Source organism: Haliotis rufescens, unplaced genomic scaffold (assembly GCF_023055435.1).
Source record: "Haliotis rufescens isolate VD_foot unplaced genomic scaffold, xgHalRufe1.0.p SCAF_20, whole genome shotgun sequence".
NCBI classification, from domain to species: domain Eukaryota; kingdom Metazoa; phylum Mollusca; class Gastropoda; order Lepetellida; family Haliotidae; genus Haliotis; species Haliotis rufescens.
In genome coordinates, this window is record NW_025963891.1 from 6137643 (window position 1) to 6162358 (window position 24716).

Here is a 24716-nt window from a genome sequence, read left to right on the forward strand (position 1 = left end):
GACTTATGGCGACCTCGAACAGGGAGCAGAACTCGGTGTGGGTGTATGACGGAGAGAGGACTTATAGCGACCTCGAACAGGGAGCAGAACTTGGTGTAGGTGTATGACGGAGAGAGGACTTATGGCGACCACGAAGAGGGAGCAGATCTCGGTGTGGGTGTATGACGAAGAAAGGACTTTTGGCGAACTCGAACAGGAAGCAGAACTTGTTGTTGAAGGTGTATGACGGAGAGAGGACTTATGGCGACCTCGAACAGGGAGCAGAGCTTGTTGTAGGTGTATGGCGGAGGGAGGACTTATGGCGACCACGAACATGGAGCAGAGCTTGGTGTAGGTGTATGGCGAAGAGAGGACTTATGGCGACCACGAACAGGGAGTAGAGCTTGGTGTAGGTGTATGGCGGAGAGAGGACTTATGGCGACCTCGAACAGGGAGTAGAACTTGTTGTTGTAGGTGTATGGCGAAGAGAGGACTTATGGCGACCACGAACAGGGAGCAGAGCTTGGTGTAGGTGTATGGCGAAGAGAGGACTTATGGCGACCTCGAACAGGGAGTAGAGCTTGGTGTAGGTGTATGGCGGAGAGAGGACTTATGGCGACCAGGAACAGGGAGTAGAACTTGTTGTTGTAGGTGTATGGCGAAGAGAGGACTTATGGCGACCTCGAACAGGGAGTAGAGCTTGGTGTAGGTGTATGGCGAAGAGAGGACTTATGGCGACCTCGAACAGGGAGCAGAGCTTGGTGTAGGTGTATGGCGGAGAGAGGACTTATGGCGACCAGGAACAGGGAGCAGAGCTTGGTGTAGGTGTATGGCGAAGAGAGGACTTATGGCGACCACGAACAGGGAGCAGAGCTTGGTGTAGGTGTATGGCGGAGAGAGGACTTATGGCGACCTCGAACAGGGAGGAGAGCTTGGTGCAGGTGTATGGCGAAGAGAGGACTTATAGCGACCTCGAACAGGAAGCAAAACTTGTTGTTGTAGGTGTATGGCGAAGAGAGGACTTATGGCGACCATGAACAGGGAGCAGAACTTGGTGTAGGTGTATGGCGAGGAGAGGACTCAAAGGGACCATGAACAGGGAGCAGAGCTTGGTGTAAGTGTATGGCGGAGAGAAGACTTATAGCGACCACGAACAGGGAGCAGAGCTTGTTGTAGGTGTATGGCGGAGAGAGGACTTATGGCGACCACGAACAGGGAGGAGAACTTGGTGTAGGTGTATGGCGGAGAGAGGACTTATAGCGACCACGAACAGGGAGCAGAACTCGGTGTGGGTGTATGACGAAGAAAGGACTTTTGGCGAACTCGAACAGGAAGCAGAACTTGGTGTTGTAGGTGTATGACGGAGAGAGGACTTATGGCGACCTCGAACAGGGAGCAGAGCTTGTTGTAGGTGTATGGCGGAGAGAGCACTTATAGCGGCCACGAACAGGGAGCAGAACTTGGTGTAGGTGTATGGCTGAGAGAGGACTTATAGCGACCACGAACAGGGAGCAGAACTCGGTGTGGGTGTATGACGAAGAGAGGACTTATGGCGACCTCGAACAGGGAGCAGAGCTTGTTGTAGGTGTATGGCGGAGAGAGGACTTATAGCGACCTCGAACAGGGAGCAGAACTTGGTGTAGGTGTATGGCGGAGAGAGGACTTATGGCGACCACGAACAGGGAGCAGAGCTTGGTGTAGGTGTATGGCGGAGAGAGGACTTATAGCGACCTCGAACAGGGAGCAGAACTTGGTGTAGATGTATGGCGGAGAGAGGACTTATAGCGACCTCGAACAGGGAGCAGAACTTGGTGTAGGTGTATGGCGGAGAGAGAACTTATAGCGACCTCGAACAGGGAGCAGAACTTGGTGTAGGTGTATGGCGGAGAGAGCAGTTATAGCGACCTCGAACAGGGAGCAGAACTTGGTGTAGGTGTATGGCGGAGAGAGAACTTATAGCGACCTCGAACAGGGAGCAGAACTTGGTGTAGGTGTATGGCGGAGAGAGAACTTATAGCGACCTCGAACAGGGAGCAGAACTTGGTGTAGGTGTATGGCGGAGAGAGCAGTTATAGCGACCTCGAACAGGGAGCAGAACTTGGTGTAGGTGTATGGCGGAGAGAGCAGTTATAGCGACCTCGAACAGGGAGGAGAACTTGGTGTAGGTGTATGGCGGAGAGAGCAGTTATAGCGACCACGAACAGGGAGCAGAACTTGGTGTAGGTGTATGGCCGAGGGAGCACTTATAGCGACCACGAACACAACGCGCTACACGAACAGGAAGTGGACGTCAGTGTGTTCAGCGATACGCCGCTTCTGGGAGATAATGGAGGAGCTTATTTATCCCTGACTTGTATTTCAGAGTAAAAAGCTTCCCACTTTCTTCCTCGAAATATAAACCAATTCAGCTGCGTAGATTGCACATATCGGAAAGAAAATCGTTCAATATGTCTACTGTTTTTGTTATTTGTGAGCGGCCGATCCCGCGTATTCCTATATAAATCTATGACGTAACACAAACTTTTTGTCATGCGAATCTTTTCCTATTAAAAAGCTATCCCGGCCATGACAAAATTACAGGCACGTGTATGTCAGGCAGCAGGATTGACCGAGTGCCACTAGTGTATCACAACTCCAGACGCTGGCCTGATGCTTTTAGGCGCTTTTCCAACAAAGTAATCTATTACCCATCCCTTGATGTCAAGATGTACGTTAATCTGATTATCTGGATGTATTCAGTTATCAAGCGTCTTTGCTCTATCAACTTAATGACTGCCGTCAACGCGCTACACAATCCTGAAAAGATTGTTTCAAAACACTTAACACTCGTCCACGTGTACCCAATCCGTGTGAAGGAATAGTGTCACATTATGTCATCTGTCGTTATTCGATACCAGTGATGCTGAAAGAGGTTTTCTTCAAAACTAATTAAGTTTGGAATATCGATTAACTTCATCAAATATCAAATTTCGTCAATCTGAAAATGTCGGTCATTTGTGGAGAGAGATTTCATAATGAACCTATCCTTGCATTCATTGCCGAGGATTCAGAGTCGAGGTAAACAGGTTTATGATATGGTAATTGATACCAACGGGAGAGCATGCGAAGTTAACGCCTCGAGATGATCGCCCTAAATTGTTGACAGTAGAATACTGATGGTCATAAGTAAAGCAACTGTTTACATTCTTAGAGCGTGTGGAGAAATTTACATGCCAAGATAGAGTCATGTCTGCGGTAACGATGTAGTAGAGCGACATGGCTCCGTTAGTAGAACAGTGAGACATTCCATGATGATAAATCAAGTTTATATTTTCGCCGTAATCACATCCTAGAGACATACTTTCATACTTTCTTGTTTTGCATTGCGACTGTGTCTCAGGGGGATGTGGAGGCGGTGGGGGCGGTGGGGTAGCCTTTTGGGTAAAGCGTTCGCTCGTCAAGCCGAAGACCCGGGTTCGATTCCTCACATGGGTACAATGTATGAAGCCCATTTCTGGTGTCCACCGAAGTGATACTGCTGGAATATTGCTAAAAGCGGTGTAAAACCATACTCACTCACTCTCTTTCTCAATCATTCTCACTCACTCACTCACTCACTCACTCACTCACTCACTAACTCACGCACATCTGCAGGATGGTGATGCAACAACAAATGTGGCCTTGCCTTCTGTGACATTAAGTCTCAATACTGTGAACTGGAAGTCAGGTGAAGACGTTTTGAGCAGTTTCACATGAAGTGTGTCGCCCTGAAGCCACTGCATGCTGTTGTATTATTCAATAAAATTATCACAATATTTTCAATTCTACATTTTCAGTTGAAAACATTGTTCGGCTATCCATTTAACTGATTTGCTATGGGAGGCACTTGATGATTTGGATAGTCACAGAACGTGCATCTGGTCAGTATGAGGGAATAGTGTTGAACAAAGTATATGTTGACTTTCACAGAACGTGCACCTGGTCAGTATAAGGGAATAGTGTTGAACAAAGTATATGTTGACTATCACAGAACGTGCACCTGGTCAGTATAAGGGAATAGTGTTGAACAAAGTATATGTTGACTTTCACAGAACGTGCACCTGGTCAGTATAAGGGAATAGTGTTGAACAAAGTATATGTTGACTATCACAGAAAGTGTACCTGGTCAGTATAAGGGAACAGTGTTTAACAAAGTACCTGTTTATTGTCACAGAAAGTTTACCTGGTCAGTATAAGGGAATAGTGTTTAACAAGGTCTCTGCTCACTATCACAGAAAGTGTACCTGGTCAGTATAAGGGAATAGTGTTTAACAAGGTATCTGTTCACAATCACAGAAATTGTACCTGGTCAGTTTAAGGGAATAGTGTTTAACAAAGTATATGTTGACTATCACAGAACGTGCACCTGGTCAGTATGAGGGAATAGTGTTTAACAAGGTATCTGTTCACAATCACAGAAATCGTACCTGGTCAGTTTAAGGGAATAGTGTTTAACACAGTACCTGTTTATTGTCACAGAACGTGCACCTGGTCAGTATAAGGGAATAGTGTTTAACAAAGTACCTGTTTGTTGTCACAGAAAGTGTACCTGGTCAGTATAAGGGAATAGTGTTTAACAAGGTATCTGTTCACTGTCACAGAAAGTGTACCTGGTCAGTATAAGGGAATAGTGTTTAACACAGTACCTGTTTATTGTCACAGAAAGTGTACCTGGTCAGTATAAGGGAATAGTGTTTAACAAAGTACCTGTTTATTGTCACAGAAGGTGTACCTGGTCAGTATAAGGGAATAGTGTTTAACAAAGTACCTGTTTATTGTCACAGAAAGTGTACCTGGTCAGTATAAGGGAATAGTGTTTAACAAAGTACCTGTTTATTGTCACAGAAAGTGTACCTGGTCAGTATAAGGGAATAGTGTTTAACAAAGTACCTGTTTATTGTCACAGAAAGTGTACCTGGTCAGTATAAGGGAATAGTGTTTAACAAAGTACCTGTTCACAATCACAGAAAGTGTACCTGATCAGTATAAGGGAACAGTGTTTAAGAAAGTATCTCTGGATACTGCACGAGTGTAGATCGGTATTTCAATGTACGCGGTAAACTATCACTCGTGTTTATGTGGTAAACATCATGAAAATAGAACTACCATCGTTCTGTTTTATAATGAGGAACTCCTTCAAGCCAAGATGCATGACAGCCTCTACTTTAATTATATCAACGGCAAATAATCTGATCTCTTGCCGAATCGTTCAGTTAGGTGTGCATAGGCGTTTGGGATATAAAATCAATCCAACAGATCTGGTTTAGGCTTCCAAAATGTGCTCATAAACAATAAAGCGGGAATATCGACCTGTCTTTTTATGGTGATGTGATGACTGTGATGTACTTTATCGAGCACCATGGACAACACAGGCAAAAGGTAAAGCATCGCTCACAATATAATTCCATAATTCCATATAGAATAGCCATGGTTTAAATGAATTCTGTATAACTGTTCTGACAAACACATATTTTTGTCTTTAAGGTAACTTACTCATATGGACACACCGAAACCGACATCGATTTCCCGATGACATGCATTGTACCGCTACTAAACATGTCATCAGGTAATCGATGTCGGTTCATGGGTGTAGTTTTCTATCAAACACGCCCCCGCTGTAGACCGTATCCGTGGTCTAGTGGTAGAGCATCAGACCGTAGAGCGTCATACCAAAAGACGTTAAAAGATGGTACTTGTTGTTACCCTGTCTGGCGCTTCAAATTAAGGGGCTAAAACAAGGACTGGTCGGTTCGGAGTCGGTATAATGTGTCCGAGTGGGATATTCATGTTAAACTGCTACATGGTATCTCAGTGGGCTATCACTATAAAATCGGCATTAGTCCGGTCTAGTACAAACACTCTTGATATTTTCGGCCATCTGGAGGAACAGACGGTGTTCGCGTACCTCAACTTCCAGTAGTTATATCACAAGTTTATCACAATGAGATCAATGTCATTTTCAGATATTTCCGAAAAATGCGCTGAAGATGAGGTTACATGATACTGAAGGAGCGGAGGTGCACTACTTGTCTCCACGTGAACAGTTTGTCTGCAACAGGCTGCAGTCATAGAGGAGATATTTTACAACCGCTTCGTAAAATGAAATTTTTTAGATTTCATTCATTAACACTTAATTTAAATTTATAGGGGTGGGTTATTTTGACATGATTGAGGGACTAGGTTACCAATTATCTATCAATATCCTGTCATTACGCAGTTTACCTGTAATTAAAGCCGTCATTTCCCTTCACCTGTGATTGGGTGTGCCCCAGGGGAGGGGGGAAACAGGTGTGGGGAAGTAGGTTACATTGCCCTGGAACCGGGGAGGAGATGAGACGACTGTAGGGGGTCCAGTTACCTGCCGCACCCACCTGTACACAGATTCAGTGGTGGTCCCGTCTCGGTCTGCTGCGTCCTGGCCCCACTTGCTCAAAGCGATCTTAGCGCTAGGATGATCGTAAATCCCATACTTTAACAAAGGCTTACGATAGTCTTAGCACTAAGATCGCTTTGTGCAAGTGCGACCAGCTGGGTACCCCTGTACAAAACAACCTTAGCACTAAGAATGTCGAAAGCCTATGTTAAGGTATGAGAGATACGAACACCTCAGCGCTAAGATCGCTTTGTACAACGGCACCCAGGGTCCCGTTCAACAAAGCGATCGTAGCGCTACGAGTGTCGTAAGTCTATGTCAAAGTATGGTGTTACGCTTGTCTTGGCCCTAAGATCGCTTTGTGGAACCGGGCCCAGGTGTTTACGTAAACAGAATAATAACACAGCGATGAGCACAGCGGGATGCCACTTATCATATCTTAGGGCATGGAATCCATGTCAGACTTTGTTTGAGTGTTGAATGTTTGGTATAGTCTACAGGCCTGGCTGTGTTCCTGCCATGAGAACTAGATCAATGAAGTCTCTATTTCTGACCCAAATTGACTAAACATTGCGGTGTTACCTACTCCATTACCTGTGTTGTGTTCTGTCCCCAGTGGTATATTCAGTGTCGTCAATGTATTCAGACGACAACAATGGGATGTACAGCCAGGCTGGCTATACCTGTACATAGTTAATTGGATCGGGTTTCAAGATGATGGTTTTTTTTGTATTTGGTGATTCTCCAAGGCTGGACATTTAAATAAACACACCTCACTGCTCACTTAAAGGCCTTCATACCATGAAAACATCAAGTTCATACCAGCATCCCTGTAGAGAGAGCGGCTATATCCCCAGTACCCATCGTTTTCCCGTCATTTTGGAACATTAGAGCAAGTTCTGGCTGACTACCTTTGTACATTTTGAAGGACATTGAAAGGCACGTTTCTCACGGGGATGGCAAGCATAGACATATAATTAAAACAATTCCAACTTTTTTTTACATGACAAGGGTCCACTAGACAGATACCACACCAACATTGCATTGTGTTTAAAGTGAGTGAGTATGGTTTTACGCCGCTTTTAGCAATATTCCAGATATATCACGGCGGGGGACACCAGAAATGGGCTTCACACATTTTACCCATGTCGGGAATCGAACCCGGGTCTTCGGCGTGACGAGCGAACGCTTTAACCACTAGGCTACCCGACCGCCCCCATTGTGTTTAAATCTCTAGAAGGTAGTGGGCGTATAACATGGGCAATTAAAGTGATACGCGGGGCGTTCAATAAGTTTTGCAACTTCAATATAAGACCAAGTCGCAGAAAATCTTTTGCACTTTTATTTTTCAGTATAATCTCCATTCACCTCAATACACTTATTCCATTTGTCCCTCAAGCTTTTGATACCACTTTTATAGTAATCCGCAGATTGGCCCTCTAACCACGCCTCTGTGGCAGCCTTTATGTCCTCGTCATCCTGGAAGCGTCTTCCGCGTAGGGCAGATTTCATTTGCCGGAATAGGAAATAGTCACTGGGGGCTAAGTCTGGGCTGTAGGGTGGGTGATTTAACTGTGCAAAAGATTTTCTGCGACTTGGTCTTATGTTGAAGTTGCAAAACTTATTGAACGCAAATCGTATTGACTTTCTCTGAGTGGATTTGGCTGTTTGGTTCAAACGAGGATATGACTTTTTGAGGGAAAACGTATGTGGGTGCTTGCGTGTGTGATGGGCTTGTTCGCCAATCAGTTATTATTTTGGCTGAACACATGCCACCAAATGATCAAGTTACACATGGTTGTTTTTCATGCTATATCTCAACATGTAAATATCTTTATCGATTTGTTTACACTTAGATACCTTGCCACACTCATGACAGTACTCAATAAATGATTCATATGAAAGCTTCTGTTAGTAACATTTTAAACAACACTCTTAAATGTAGAGATATTTGTGTTCTAACATCCCTCGACACTTTAAAGTAGTTCTCACTTGATTTAGATACAGTAATTTTAAACTAGCTGTTGAAACTGTCCGTTATGACATAGTGGAGTATAACTAACGCCTATGTATGCATTGCACATCCGAAGGATTACGCTGTTACAGTGAAATGCATGTTTTACTTGTATGTAATTATTACACGTTAGGAAAAAGTATATAAGTAAGCTCGTTAAGGAAAAGCAGGGGCGGATTTTGAGGATAGTGGGGGTAGGGGTGTGGGGGTTGCGGGAGTGGGCACACACACACACCCCTTTAAAATATATTATTGTAATAAGGGTTAAATAACATTTAAATCAAACAGATGTTGAATTTGAATTTCTTTGAATAATACGTAAATGAGCGTTAGTGGGTACGTGGGATAATTGATCTGCACACAAGCCCTGGCCGTCATACCAGAACATATTTTTTCAGGTTTTCTGCTCATTGAAATCGTTAAAACCGAGCAAATCGCAACTGTCCATTATGGATGCATCTCGGTTTCTGTGCGGGCGCTGCCATACGACCTTAAAGAACTTAAACAAATATCAGTTTATAAAACTGGCATAATAAAAATAATTTTGGTATTTTCTGTCGCTCTATATGACAGGTAAACTGTTCTTGCTTTTGGTTGAGTCGAGAATTGTAGCTCAGGACTAAGGACCATCCCATTACCCTATACTTTCAAACAACACCTCACGGGCGTGTGTCTGTAACGTTAATAGTGGAACCTGCACTTGTTCCTTGCTCTTAGTATTGTCTCAGCAGTGTTATCATTATGGCAGTAGATGGGAATTTACGACATGAAAACTTGCACTATGCACTGTGTGTGTGTGTGTGTGTGTGTGTGTGTGTGTGTGTGTGTGTGTTTCTGTCTGTGTTTATTAAAATTATGTAACTTGGGGATAGTTGTTTGCACTTCTGTTCCAGTCATTATTACATAACAGGAGCCATACTGAACCAGAACTTTTTTTTATAATATAGATTACCAGTGTAAATAACCTCAGCCCTCAAACATTCACAAAGAGTTACGTACAAAACATAAAACAAAATTATCAGTTTGTTGCAAAGGATTTGACCAGATGCGTTTGAAAGTTACTTCATTCAGACATCAAAGTTGAAAATTATACATGGCTGATTTCTCAAAATGATGTCATTGTGGTTTGGTTCTGCTTCATGGCTAGGCTACCCCCACCGCCCTACGTTAGTTCAAGGGCAATACACATTTCATGCGCTTTAAATCTTTCAAAAAGCAATGACATGGATGTTACGTGGAACTCTGCCTCATACTTATATGTAAACAGATTGTCGAACACTGGAAACAATTAATGAAAACCGCGACCTATAAATCATTTCGATGAATGTATTTGGGACGGGAGGTCTTATATTGAATATATTGTCTGTAATCAGGGAGAACGGGGGCTGGGACGATTATAGATTTCCGCACAGTGAATTCGAGTGTCTTAAACTGGGTCACCAGTGTCCTCTCCATTCCATATAATAGACTGGATGATCGAGGATGGGATGGATGGCATGGGCGGATACAGCTTTTTTTTAAAGTGGGGTGTGTGTGCACAATTAAGATCTATTTATTGTCTTTGGTGGTAATTTATACAGAAATAAAGATTTTATTTATAAACCGGGGTAACCGTTACCCGAGAGCCCCAACTGCTAGTTCGACAAGAGTTGTCTACCCTTAATACCAACGCATGTGACATACCCTGGACTCATTCTGAAGAAAGAATGGTTCTGTTTAGGGCTGGCACGAGTCCAAATTTACTACCCGGGTACCCACCCCCCTATTACCCGACCCTACCCGGATACCCGGTATAGGTCTCATAAGGTAGGTACAAACTGTCCGATTGAGAAAAGTTTGACCGTAGCTCTGGTAAAATGTGTTTAGATAACATATAAAACGATCTGGTGTATACACTGAAGTTTACTGAAGTTTTATTTTTATTCAAAGTCAGAAGGAATGGGCGTAGCTGTCAGAAAAAAACTGCGAACATAAGTGATAGTGTAACCATATAGTTCTAGATAATTTTTGTCTTTAAAAAAAATATATCACGTGACTAACCACGGGTACTACTCATTACCCACCCGACCCGAGTACCCGAGTTACCCGTCCCAGCCCTAGTTCTGTTAAATATTTAAAAGGTTGTTTTATGAAAGAACCCAGTTAATGAAAAGACGTGTCAAAAACGCTTTTCTGCATTCAATTTATTCAATAGGATTAGCATACACAATGCTGAGACAGTATTTAGTGAACCTTATATTCTTGTATGCTCCTCCTGTCAAAGAAGCCGTTTCCATTGACGTCGGCACAGTGTCCTTTTTCGCTGTCTCCGTCATGATGCTAATGATGCTGTTGCCATAAGCTGCTTAAGAGTTTCAGATGTCTTTCATCTCACACTACAATGGGATGGATCACCATTTGCTCTGAATAATGCGACAACAGTCTTCATGCTCTCAGTGAATTATACAAAAGAAAATAATAAATATTGATACAAATTTATTCATAAAAAATATTGCTATACATCAAGTAGTAAAAAATTAGACTTGTATGTAACATATTTACATAATATTGCTAATCACTTGCGGAATCTAGAGCTGAAAGATATCTACATGATATTGAACCCCAGGAGCAACCATGGCAACAAGACAGCTTGAAGTACCTGTGTGAAATACTAACAAGACCAGACACAACCCATTAAAACACTTTTTTACACATTAGCCTGTCATTTGTCAGTGATTTTAAAAACAAACAGGATTTAATTTTTTCTCTGCTTGACTGAAAGTATTTTTTATATAACCACCAGTGAAAAAAGTAATTTTTCATCAACAAAGTCAAAGTCACACTGACATACAGCTGACTGGGAGGCAGTGATGGTGAAGGGGATGCTGGAATAGGGGGTCAGCACCACCCCGTTACCAAGGTAACAGAGGGGCAGACACCCGGAAAGAACATGTGACTCTGCCTCGTCCGTGCAAAACCTGCCAAATGTCATTTCTCTTTTAAACCCAAAACACAAAAAACTTGAAGGTAGAACACTTGTTTCATCTTAACAAAACAATTTATTGACCCCTGCACCAGTATTAAAATAAAATTCTCAAGAATTCTTTAGCTTACTGGCCAGCTTCTCTGTAGCAGGTTCTGTTCCCTTAACGCATGGGTGATCACCATGGGGACAATAGATACAAGGACGTACACCTGCTATGTTATGAACAAGTGAGGTCTACATAGAACAATATCTGTTTAGCATAAGCCTGGCAATGATTCTTACAAAGCATGTTTATTGAATCAGATCATTTACCTTACCGAAGTTAAAAACCCCACCTCCTCTTTACAAGTGTTTGCCCCACCATCCACTAACAAACCACACGGTAGTACACTTTTCTAGTTCTACTGCTGAGATGAAGCAGGGCAAATAGATCCCATCTTCAGTACACACCACCGGGACACTTGCTGGCATTGATTGTTTTACTTATTACAAACCAATATAGGTCAGTTTGTAGATTTAACTAAATATTTCTAAATTAGACAGTAACACTAATACATGTGATTACAACAAAGCCATTTCATACACTCTGTCTTTGTAGGTACATGATGGTTGAAACCTGGAATTGGACTTTTTAATATTTTTTTACCAATATCTGGGGCAATCAACTAAGAATGGGAATCTGATTAATGTGAGATTACGGAAACGTCACCTGTTTCTAAGGATGGGAGGAGAGCATACGACAAGCCTGCATGTGCTGCTTCACTAATATTACTTAAACATCTGCGATAAAAACATGTTGACATTAGTCTGGTGAAGTTGACATTTACCATGTCATAGAAATGTGTTTCTCTTTCATTTACAGAAACTGTAGGAATCTAGACATGCCGAATTATTTAGACTTGCTTTGAAGTTTTGGGATATTTTTGTTCATTATGGATGAGTGATGGTAATTACAAGAGCGAATTGTTGCTTCATGATGGAATAAAATGATATGATATAAGAGATAGCTGCCGAGGAGGGATCCATTGAAAAATGGCATTTATGAAAATGTTATTTTCCTATAGTTTCTGTGACAATGGCTCCAGGAGAGCTCCAGAGTTTTCAGGTGCTGGCTCCCTCGAGGTTCATCTCACTGCATAAACACAAAATCATTTTCTAGTTCCCTTTCAATTTACATCAACCTCGAACTATGTAAGTTGACTGAAACTGCAGCAATAATTCACAAGTAAACAAACAATTTTCCGGACAAATATGTGTGGTCACTCTTATCATGTGATCACAGATAGCTGAGAAATATTCACAATATACACTGTCACTAAGTCACAGCATCTACTGATCAGTCAGCACCCTCCCAGCTGGGCCCAAGGCCAATCACACCTATGTACAGGTAATGGGTATATACAGTGAGTCAGGAAGCTATGTACAACTTCTCACACAGGGATGTAAAAGATGATGGTCATGATTTGAGATGAGGATTTCAAACTTATCTCCCTTGTCAGAAAATGAAGGTAAGATGTCTGATTATCTCCCTTGTTCACCTATTTGAGATAAAGATGTGATGAACTGTCATTGTGATTTCCATGTTCTTGCATATATTTAAATGATCATAAGTATTAAATGAACAAAACACTGATCAAAATGCTAATTCAGCAAAAAGTTCATAAACTTGTTTTGAAGCCTGATTGGCTATTTCAGAAATAATATCATCAGTCTTATTACTTCAGGATTATAAAAAGTAGTTCAAGATCAAAGTTATTCATGAATCACAATAGTCGATGCAGCAACCAGCCTACTAGGACGACCCCGAGTGATGTCACCGTCATCTGACTGGCAGCGTTACAGTTGTCGGCAGAGCAGGTGTTGACACAGGCGCGGTACATGCGGTCGTGGTCAGGGTACCAAATGTCCTGACATTGGTAGCCCAAGTCTCTGGAACTGCAGAACCGATGAGTGCCAACAATACCTGTGGAATACAGGGTCAATTATTACACAAATACTAAAGTCACAACGGCAGAGACATATTGCCATCTTAGACATCACATGGTGCTCTGTTTGTGTGTCATCTGAAGATTAACAACAATATCTTTGTCTTCAATTACATGTTACTCTCCCTCACACTTATCTGTATGCAACAGTGGCATAACTTCTGAACATAAAGAGACCCTGTCCTGCTGGTACCAACTTCCCCAGAACCCTGTCAATATCATCTATATCACCATACACTTCCCCAGAACCCTGCCAATATCATGTATATCACCACACACTGTCCTGCTGGTACCAACTTCCCCAGAACCTTGTCAATATCATGTATATCACCACACACTTCCCCAGAACCCTGCTGGTACCACCCCCCAGATCCCTGTCAATATCATGTATATCACCACACACCTATCCTGCAGGTACCAACTTCCCAGCATCCTGTCAATATCATGTATATCACAACACACTGTCCTGCTGGTACCAACTTCCCCAGAATCCTGTCAATATCATGTATATCAACACGCACTGTTCTGATGGTACCTCCCCAGAGCCTGGTCTATATCATGTATATCACCACAAACTGTACTGCTGGTACCAACTTCCCCAGAACCCTGTCAATATCATGTATATCACCAAACACTGTCCTGCTGGTGCCCACCTCCCTGGTCTATATCATGTATATCACCACACACTGTTCTGCTGGTACCAACTTCCCCAGAACCCTGTCAATATCATGTATATCAACACGCACTGTTCTGCTGGAACCAACTTCCCCAGATCCCTGTCAATATCATGTATATCACCAAACACTGTCCTGCTGGTACCAACTTCCCCAGAACCCTGTCAATATCATGTATATCACCACACACTGTTCTGCTGGTACCAACTTCCCCAGAACCCTGTCAATATCATGTATATCAACGCACTGTTCTGCTGGTACCAACTTCCCCAGAACCCTGTCAATATCATGTATATCACCACACACTTCCCCAGAACCCTGTTAATATCATGTATATCACCACAAACTGTCCTGCTGGTACCCACCTCCTTGGTCTATATCATGTATATCACCAAACACTGTCCTGCTGGTACCCACCTCCCTGGTCTATATCATGTATATCACCACACACTGTTCTGCTGGTACCAACTTCCCCAGAACCCTGTCAATATCATGTATATCAACACGCACTGTTCTGCTGGTACCAACTTCCCCAGATCCCTGTCAATATCATGTATATCACCATACACTTCCCCAGAACCCTGTCAATATCATGTATATCACCACACACTGTTCTGCTGGTACCACCCCGAGATCCCTGTCAATATCATGTATATCACCAAACACTGTCCTGCTGGTACCACCCCCAGATCCCTGTCAGTATCATGTATATCAACACACACCTATCCTGCTGGTACCACCCCGAGATCCCTGTCAATATCATGTATATCACCACACACTGTCCTGCTGGTACCAACTTCCCCAGATCCCTGTCAATATCATGTATATCACCACACACTGTCCTGCTGGCACCACCCCCAGATCCCTGTCAATATCATGTATATAACCACACACTGTCCTGCTGGTACCAACTTCCCCAGATCCCTGTCAATATCATGTATATAACCACACACTGTCCTGCTGGCACCACCCCCAGATCCCTGTCAATATCATGTATATCACCACACACTGTCCTGCTGGTACCAACTTCCCCAGAACCCTGTCAATATCATGTATATCACCACACACTGTCCTGCTGGTACCCACCTCCCTGGTCTTTATCATGTATATCACCACACACTGTCCTGCTGGTACCCACCTCCCTGGTCTATATCATGTATATCACCACACACTGTTCTGCTGGTACCCACCTCCCTGGTCTATATCATGTATACCACCACACACTGTCCTGCTGGTACCCACCTCCCTGGTCTTTATCATGTATACCACCACACACTGTCCTGCTGGTACCCACCTCCCTGGTCTTTATCATGTATATCACCACACACTGTCCTGCTGGTACCCACCTCCCTGGTCTTTATCATGTATACCACCACACACTGTCCTGCTGGTACCCACCTCCCTGGTCTATATCATGTATACCACCACACACTGTCCTGCTGGTACCCACCTCCCTGGTCTTTATCATGTATATCACCACACACTGTCCTGCTGGTACCCACCTCCCTGGTCTTTATCATGTATATCACCACACACTGTTCTGCTGGTACCCACCTCCCTGGTCTTTATCATGTATACCACCACACACTGTTCTGCTGGTACCCACCTCCCTGGTCTATATCACATATATCACCACTGTCCTGCTTGTACTCACCTCCCCAGAGCCCCGTCACCTTGATACAGAACTTGGCACCCCACATGTTACAGTCCCGCTTCTTGGCTAGAGCCACCGGGCTGTCGTGGTTGAACTTTTCCTGGCAGTTGTGATCGAGGGTGGAGTTGCAGATGTAGCAGCTCAAGGCTGACCCTGCAGAGGAAGCAACTCTGACGTCACATGTTTTATCACTGCTTATAAACATGATCACAGACGTTTATCGTTGTTCATAACATAATTGTTCAACTAATTTTGTGTTATGAGTTCAATCTATATCAAACCATAAATATGGGGTTGTCTAGCTCAATTTTGTCCCACAGCATAATTTTTCAGCAGATCTTAATCTGAACATGTTGACCATGCTGTCATAAAAGCATACTAGCCCTTAGGAATGGCAACACTTCCACGTTCACACATGTGACTAGAGACTCAAGTGGCAAACAGTGTATCCAACTTATAGTGTCTCAACAGGGACTTATCATCCATATGTTGTCCTGCTCAGAGGCCCATATCATAGACCTATATAACTATATAGGTCTGTGCCCATTTTAAGCCCCATGTCCACAGCACCATGTCAGTAAAAACTGTTAACTTATAAAAAATGTTTAAGTTTATGTTAATATAGTTACGACTGATGTGATTGCGTTGTAGAGGTGACTTGGGCCAAGTGGAAGAGACTTTCGTGCTTACTTTTTCATAATGGCAATGCATGCAATGAACTGTAATGTTTGTTTGTTGTTTAATGCTGCACTCAGCAATATTCTAGCTATATGAGGTCGGTTTCTAAATAATCAACTCTGGACCAGACAATCCAGTGATTCACATCATGAGCATCGATCCACGCAATTGGGATACGATGACATGCATCACACCAAGTCAGCGAGCCTAAACCATCTAATCTTGTTAGTTGCCTCTTACGACAAGCACAGTCACCTTTCACGTCAAGCATTGGTTGCTGGAGACCTATTCTAACCCAGATCTTCACGGGTAGAACTTTAATGCATCACATGACATGTATCATCCAAGTCAGTGAGCCTGACCATCTGATCCCCTTACTCGCCTGTTACGACAAGCATAATCGCCTGTTACGACAAGCATGGGTTGCTGAAGACCAACTCTAACCTGGATCTTCATGGGTCTCCAAATTCTGAACGAAATAGCAACTCTTCCCCAATTTACCTGACAAGGATACTTAGGTTGGAATACTGGATGAATCCCTGCTCAAGTTCCCCACAATGTTCCCATTAAACTGAGACCCACTCAGATAAAGGTAGGCAATGCAGTTTGGTAATACTGTTTGGGTCTAATCGTAGAAAAGGTTGAAATTTAACAAGATACTCATCATACAAAAAACCCCAAGCCATTTCCTATCTAGAGACATTCGGTTATCACACAGAAGATCCATGTTCAATTCCCACATGGATACAATGTGTGAAGCTCATTTCTGGTGTCCCCCATCGTGATATTGCTAAAAGTGGTTGTGGTTTAATCCCACACTCTCTCTCGAGACAGCCTTTCCGCTAAGGGTGGCTGCCACCTTAATTTTACTCACTGCAATTAGGATTATATATCGCGATTGTCTTTCTGTACATTTTTCTATTGACATATTTTGACTAAAAAGTCTGAATGATATACGACGAATAGTTGAGTCACTCTAATCTTCTTTAACATGCCAACTTTATGCCCCCGCTTTCAACTAATCGTCACCCCTTTTACGATCTTCTCTAGAGATTAGGGTTCGGTACAACTCACTAGGAGTCGGAACCTATTTTAGTACTTAACGATCATACCAGCGACACCCTCTGCTGTCTTTGTCCAGATTAGTTCTTAAACAGGGAAAAGCGGGCCTAGACAACATCATGAACATATTATATAACAGCATTTAAGTCTAGCGCATGATGAGTTTGTGTGAACGAACTTAACCATAAATTTGAAGTACGCTCCCTTCCGTGTTCTACCTGTCTGTGAACTTACCTGTGCTGATCAAGGAGGACATTACAACGATCGTAACCAGGGCGGTTCCATAGAGGGATATAGACGCCTTCCCCATTTTCACGTGCCAGTTTTGTGTCGGTTATCTATAAATTTTAAACAATACCTATGACCTTATTTCACGAAATATAAACACCTGGAAGTGGAAATGGCCGCTGTTCAGAATACCTGGCGACACCTGGTGACATACCTGAACAGTGACACACCTGAGAAGCTGAAGGGAGGTAACTCAGTCATTCTTGTCCCAAACGCTTTTTTAACGCAATAGTACATGTTGTATTGAGTAGATATTTACAACCAAGGCTACATTCTTTATTTCACGTTTTAACTGATTTTTAAATATCTAACCAGTTCCTTTGGGTCTATGGAAATAAATAGATTTGTGTAGGTTATTATGTTTCTATTTTGTTGAAGTTGTTTGGGGCAGTCGTTCTATTGAAAAAAGAAAATGCAAATTCTCATTTCTCACACAGGGCCCAATTGCACAAAGCATAAGCTTAACGCTATAACTAGCTATACATTTAGTCTATACATTTATGAAGTATGGAAGTTACGATTGTCGTAGCACTAAGATCGCTTTGTGAAACGGGGCCATGAGTGCTTGTTTTTTCACAGTAAGTGTGTGTAGTTATGTGATCTTGACCACAATAGGTTTAACTGTTTTTTTACAAGAGATTTTTAGTCGCCAGTATACTGCATTCGATTAATTATTATTTAAATCGGCGAACATTTAGTTACATCCTCATTCTAGTCAAATAAGCAAAAACATAACCTTAGATACAACAGATCACAATGATATTTCTACAGCGAATCACGTAAACCATAACAGGTGAGGTGAGGTGAAATTGGGTTTTAACGTCGCGTCCAAGATTATTGCACTTATATAGCGACGTGCATGCACGTGTATGTGTGTGTGTAGCTGCTTGTACTAGTCCGGACTGATGCCGATTTATAGTGCTAGCTCACTGAGATACCATGCCGCAGTTTAACATGAATACCCCACTCAGACACAGTATACTGACTCCGAGCCGACCAGTCCTTGTTTTAGACCCTTAATGCCGAGCGCCAGACAAGGTAACAACAAGTACAATCTTTTAACGTCTTTTGGTATGACGCGGCCAGGGATCGAACCCCTTCCGCTCTCCGGGCAGACGCTCTACCACAAGACCACGGAGGCGGTCTAAACCATAGCAGTACACAGTGGAGTAAATATGAGTGGAATGATGATAATCAACGACAGTTTCTAAACAATTCCAAGAACTAAATTTCACAATGTATGAAGGACATATGTCACTGAGTGACGTGGATATAAATAACGCAATAAGGTTAATGACAGAAATGTATCAATCTTTTGCATGTCACACTACAAGGGTACTTCAGTCTAATTATTACGTTATGGCAACAATTAAGCAACCTCCATGGTGTGGTGGGATGAAGAGTGAGAGACTATTAAACAGAGAAAATATGCAGCTTTAAGAGCTCGCCGAGACTATGGAGAGAGCATTGACAACTTCAGAGTTCTAAGTAGATTGTTTAAGACTTTATTCTCTACCAAAACAGAAGATTATTATGAGAAACAAAGGAATGAGGTGGTTATTGCTAGAAACAACCCCAAGTTATTTTAGAAAACTTTTAAGCATGTAGATGTGCCTCAGGAATATCAAATGTTGTTATCCCTGACCAGTGTCTTGAGCATTTTTAAAATCTTCTCAGTATTGAGAAACACACTGACTGCGATTATAACCCTTCTGATAACAGATATACATTATGAGGATCCAGCTTTGTCTAACACAGACATTTGTGATAATCTTAACATGCATTTCACTGATGTGGAAGTCGTGATTAGTTTGCAAAGTTTAAAAAGTAATAAATCTCCAGGGTCTAACGGTATTGTAAGTGAGTTTATGAAATCAACAAGACATTATATTGCACCTAGTTCAACAGAATCCTTCACACTGCAGTTTTTTCTCCAGAGGAGTGGGGAACGACAGACGCCTCCAGTCCCGATGTGACAGTAACAATATCTTAAGTGAAACACAAGCAGGTTTTAGACCAGGATATTCCACCACAGACCAAATATTAACTCCTCCAGCAACTGTACAGAAATACGTCACAAAGACCAAGGGTAGATTTTACTGCATCTTTATTGACTTTTCGAAGACTTTCGATAGGGTAAACCACAACATTCTTTAAAAAAAACTTTTAATCGAGTGGGAATAAATGGGAACTTTCTTCGATTACTAGCATCAATGTACTCTAACCTATCATCATGTGTTTGTATGAAGGATGGTCTTTCTGATCATTTTACCAGTGATGTCGGCACCCGTCAGGGATGTGTTTTGAGCCCAAAACCTTTTATTATCTTTTTAATTGAACTCACAGTAATGTTGGAAACGCATGGTGGTCAAGGCATATTTATCAGTAGTGAGATTCCACATTTATTTGCATTATTATACGCAGACGATGTATCGTCTGTTGTGGACAGTGCTTTATTTCTATAAAAGAAAATAAATGAATTTTGAAAAGCTACGAAAAATGGTACTTCAAAGGAGAAAAAACATGAAGTTGCGATTTTTTAAAAAAATATTTAGGAACAGTTTTCAACCCAGAGTTGTTGTGGAGTAAGACCTTCAGTAGTCTAACAGCTGAAGCAAACAAATGAAACAGATTCATCAACTACTGTCCAAACAAAAATGGATACCTGTTATTTCAAGATGCCTTTCACATATTTGATAGTGTTGTCGTTCCGATCTTATGTTACGGAGCTGAAGATTAGGGAACATCGTACAACAATTAATTGAAAATTTCCAAATATCCTTCTTTAAACGGTATCTTTGTCTCTCTAAGAATACACATAAGAATATGGAACTTGGGGAGTGTGGCAGACTCGCTCTGCAGTGACAAGAGCAGTAAAATACTGGTGCAGACTTCTTCATTTTGAAACTCACAGATTACCTCGTCAAGCCTACGTTATGCTGAAATCACTTGATGGGATGGGAAGAGGGACATGGACTACATCAATTAAAACCATTTTCTTCAGCTTAAGTTTCGGGCTGGTCTGGTTACAACAAAACATTAGTGATATAACATTATTTCATGGGTATCTCTGCCTCTGTCTGCAAGCATAATGTTTACGGGTATGTATATATACTGGTGTATGTGTGTAAATATGAGTATGTGTATGTATATACATGTATGCATGCGTATACAAGGGTATATGTGTATGTATGTAGTGTGTGTATGTGTGCATATATGTACATGTATATAAGTGTATGAATGATTGTGTAATTATATATGTAGTCTTGCATTTATTTTGGATTAATGTGAATATACAAGTAAATTGTGTTTATATAGGCAATTCTTATGTATGTCTATGTTATTCTTGCAAACATTATGTTTATGTTCTTGTGTAAATACCTTTCTCTTTGTTACTATAAATGTAATATGTGCATATGTATATGAGTATGTGTATGTATGTATGAGTATGTATGATTATGTGTATATATGATTATGTGTATATGTATGTATTTCTGTATATGTATGTGTGCATGTATATGTGTATATATATGACTGTATAATCAATGTCTGTACATATAGAGTAGGGAAAGGGCCACCTAAGTTGGATAACTTTTGCCAAATCCCGTTGACCATATATGTCAATATAATATGTTTAAAACAAACGAACAAACAAACAACATTATTTCTAAATGAATTTCAGCAAAAGTATCAGTTAACCTGTAACACAACTGTCATTCTTCAATGGAATTATCTTCGAAATATAATTACTATGCTCAGTACAAATATATATATATAAATATATATAAATATATATATATATATATATATGTGTGTGTGTGTGTGTGTGTGTGTGTGTGTGTGTGTGTGTGTGTGTGTGTGTGTGTACACACCTTTTTGTCGTGAATGAAATTTATATACACTGTGTATGTGTGTGTGTATACGTCACTGCATTGTGCTAGACCGAGTGACGTCACTCAATTGTGCTAGACCGAGTGACGTCACTGCATTATGTTCGACTGAGTCATGTCACTGCATTGTGCTAGACCGAGTGACGTCACTGCATTATGTTCGACCTAGTCATGTCACTGCATTGTGCTAGACCGAGTCACGTCACTGCATTGTGCTAGACCAAGTGACGTCACTGCATTGTGCTAGATCGAGTCACGTCACTGCATTGTGCTAGACCGAGTGACGTCAGTGCATTGTGCTAGATCGAGTCACGTCACTGCATTGTGCTAGATCGAGTCACGTCACTGCATTGTGCTAGACCGAGTGACGTCAGTGCATTATGCTAGACCGAGTCACGTCACTGCATTATGATCGACTGTGTCACGTCACTTCATTGTGTTCGTCTGTCTGATATCACTGTGCAGTACTCGGATGTGTCACGTAAACTGTATTGTGCCGGAGTGTTTCATGACTCCGTGTGTGTGCTTGCGTCGTTCACTACATTCTGGGGATTTGTGTCACCAAACATTGTGCTAAAAATAGGCAACTATAAAGATAGAAAACCATATCGCGCGGAATAAAATAGACACAAATTCTCTCCTCTATACAGTCTAACATGTATCTAACAACACGGTTTGGTTTGGTTTGTTTGTTGTTTAACGCCGCACTCAGCAATATTCCATCTATATGACGGCGATCTGTAAATGATAGAGTCTGGCAAGACAATCCAGTGATTGACATCATGAGCATCGATCCACGCAACTTGGATCGATGACATGCATCAACCAAGTCAGCGAGCCTGACCACCCGATCCCGTTAGTCGCCTTGTACGACAAGCATAGTCACCTTTTACGGCAAGCATGGGCTGCTGAAGACCTATTCTACCCTGGAATCTTCACGGGTCTAACCGACACGGTAAACAATGTAGAGTGCGTCAGGTGTAAAGTCCCTCTTCTGTACTGCGATTCTTTAATGTTACCACTACAATATAACAACGGTAATACATATGGTATTTCAGTGGCACAAGTTTCAAAATAACATTATGAATAAAAAAACACCCCACACATTTGTGTTTAAGTTGTATGGGCATCGTAACTCCGGAATGCTCATGTGAAATACACACCACATTCAAACTCTTCGTACATTGTCAGATTGATTGAGATATCTTGAAGACTCCATACTTCCTAATATACCGCCTATGTGGGCTAGGTGTAATTTCTCGTTTAAGTTCCTACTGTAGTCCTACTGCAGTAAGCAAGCGTTTCCCAAAACCTGAAGTGAGACCATCTTACCATCAATAGAACTGCAGTCCAAATGGGAATAAATTGGAGTATCAATAGGTCAGCTGTCACCTGACTGGCGCCACTTCAAATGATTCATGATACATTTTATGAATCGCTGGGCCAATTTTCACAAAGCGATCTTAGCACTACGACTGTCGTAGGTCTATGTTACAGTACACGTATAGGAGTACGCAGTGCTACGATCGCTCTGTGAACGGGGACCAGTTTCAATGTTGGCGTAGTAAGGACATAACGACACGAAACAGTTTTTATGCTTTATTACTGGTTTATCAATGCTGTGAGATCAAGGCCGTGGTGTCAGGAGGGGAGACAACTCAATTGGGGAAGCGGAAACCTTGGGCCATGCACGAGCATGCGTAGCAGCCACTGGAATCCTTGAGGAGCGGGCAGTTCCGGGGACAGATCATCGGGTTCGGACACACTGAAATATAGGGCACATGTACGTGAGATGTCTGATATCTGAAAATTGAAAATCGCTCTTTTTGATTCACAAGTGATATTGATGTCTGTTTTTCTGTTACATGTTCTGCAGTTTGGCAATCTCATTGATCAAATTGATCTTTTACACTCATATCTCTTCACGCAGAGAAGGTCGTATCGGAGTGAAAGGCCTGGTTTTGACGAGATTGGGAGTGCTGTCACTTTGTTCCCTTTAAAGAAGGACGAGGCCAAGGTGAAATGACCTTCCGAGCACATTTGGTCCATATTCATGTTAAAAACAACTTCTTTCATTAACCAAGTCAAATGTGATGACGTAGTACAATCTAACACTTTATAATGGTTACCGTACACAGAGACAATGTTCCAGTCTGACATGGGCAGGGGCGGGTATAGCTTTTGGGGGAGAGGGGTTGCGGGTTTTCATAGAATGTTGAATGTAGGTAATAAATGGATACCATGAACCCACATGGAACCAAAATGACACCATTTTGAGATATCAATCATTATTTGTTGTAACTTTGATGTCTGAATGAAGTAACTTTCAAACGTATCTGGTCAAATCCTTGGCAACAAACTGATAACCTTTTAAGTTTTGTACATAAAACTTTTTGTGACCCGTGAAGATCTGGGTTAGAATAGGTCTTCAGCAACCCATGCTTGCTGTAAAAGGCGACTATGCTTGTTGTAAGAGGCGACTAACGGGATCGGATGGTCAGGCTTGCTGACTTGGTTGGAGCATGTCATCGTATCCCAATTGCATGGATCGATGCTCATGATGTTAATCACTGGATTGTCTGGTCAAGACTGGATTATTTATACAGACTGCCGTCATATAGCTGGAAAGTTGCTACGGCTTTAAACAACAAACAAACAAACATAACTTTTTGTGAATGTTTGAGAAATATAGAATACTACTAGTAGACCTGCGGCGTTACAAACAAGAAGTCATCCATAAAGTTCACTTAATCAGGTTGTTCCAACTTCTAAGGGAACAACTTCAACATGCTTATCACAGACTTGACAGGACTTGGTCCACTGACCTTCTTGTATCAGTCTACCAGAGCACGTGCACATACTGCAGCCAGACCAGAAGTCGAAGTACGCCTTGCAGTGCGCGCGCATCGGACAATCCACATAACAACCTGAAGATACAAAAACAGGGTTACCATTGACTACATGTGATGCTCCGAGAACGGGTGTTTTGAGAGTGAGTCGATGGGTTAGTGAGTGAGTGAGTGAGTGTGGCATGCTCAAAGTGGCCAACGTCGAATTATCCGTTTGGTGAAACCCACTTAGGACAGACATAGGTTCGTAATTGGAGCGAATCCGGGATTTAAACCCTTGATCAACC

The 24716-nt window shown here is 42.0% G+C and overlaps 1 protein-coding gene across 1 annotated transcript; it reads right to left on the reverse strand.

Moving 5' to 3' along the window:
- Nucleotides 1–10842: 10842 nt before the first annotated feature.
- On the reverse strand, nt 10843–17840 carry LOC124150429. The gene is made up of 3 exons (XM_046522458.2): nt 17637–17840; nt 15663–15815; nt 10843–13312 (listed from the first exon to the last, which is right to left on the reverse strand). The coding sequence occupies exons 1-3, from the start codon at nt 17710–17712 to the stop codon at nt 13113–13115; spliced, it is 429 nt and encodes a 142-aa protein (XP_046378414.2). The 5' UTR covers nt 17713–17840; the 3' UTR covers nt 10843–13112.
- Nucleotides 17841–24716: the final 6876 nt, after the last annotated feature.

What these genes read in the sequence shown, in the direction of transcription:
- LOC124150429 (XM_046522458.2), bottom strand. Translation starts at nt 17,712, where the DNA reads ATGGGGAAGGCGTCTATATCCCTCTATGGAACCGCCCTGGTTACGATC. An exon ending in GTCCTCCTTGATCAGCACAG is followed by an intron (nt 15,816 to 17,636) that starts GTAAGTTCACAG and finishes CTTCCTCTGCAG; the next exon opens with GGTCAGCCTTGAGCTGCTAC. An exon ending in GGTGACGGGGCTCTGGGGAG is followed by an intron (nt 13,313 to 15,662) that starts GTGAGTACAAGC and finishes TGTATTCCACAG; the next exon opens with GTATTGTTGGCACTCATCGG.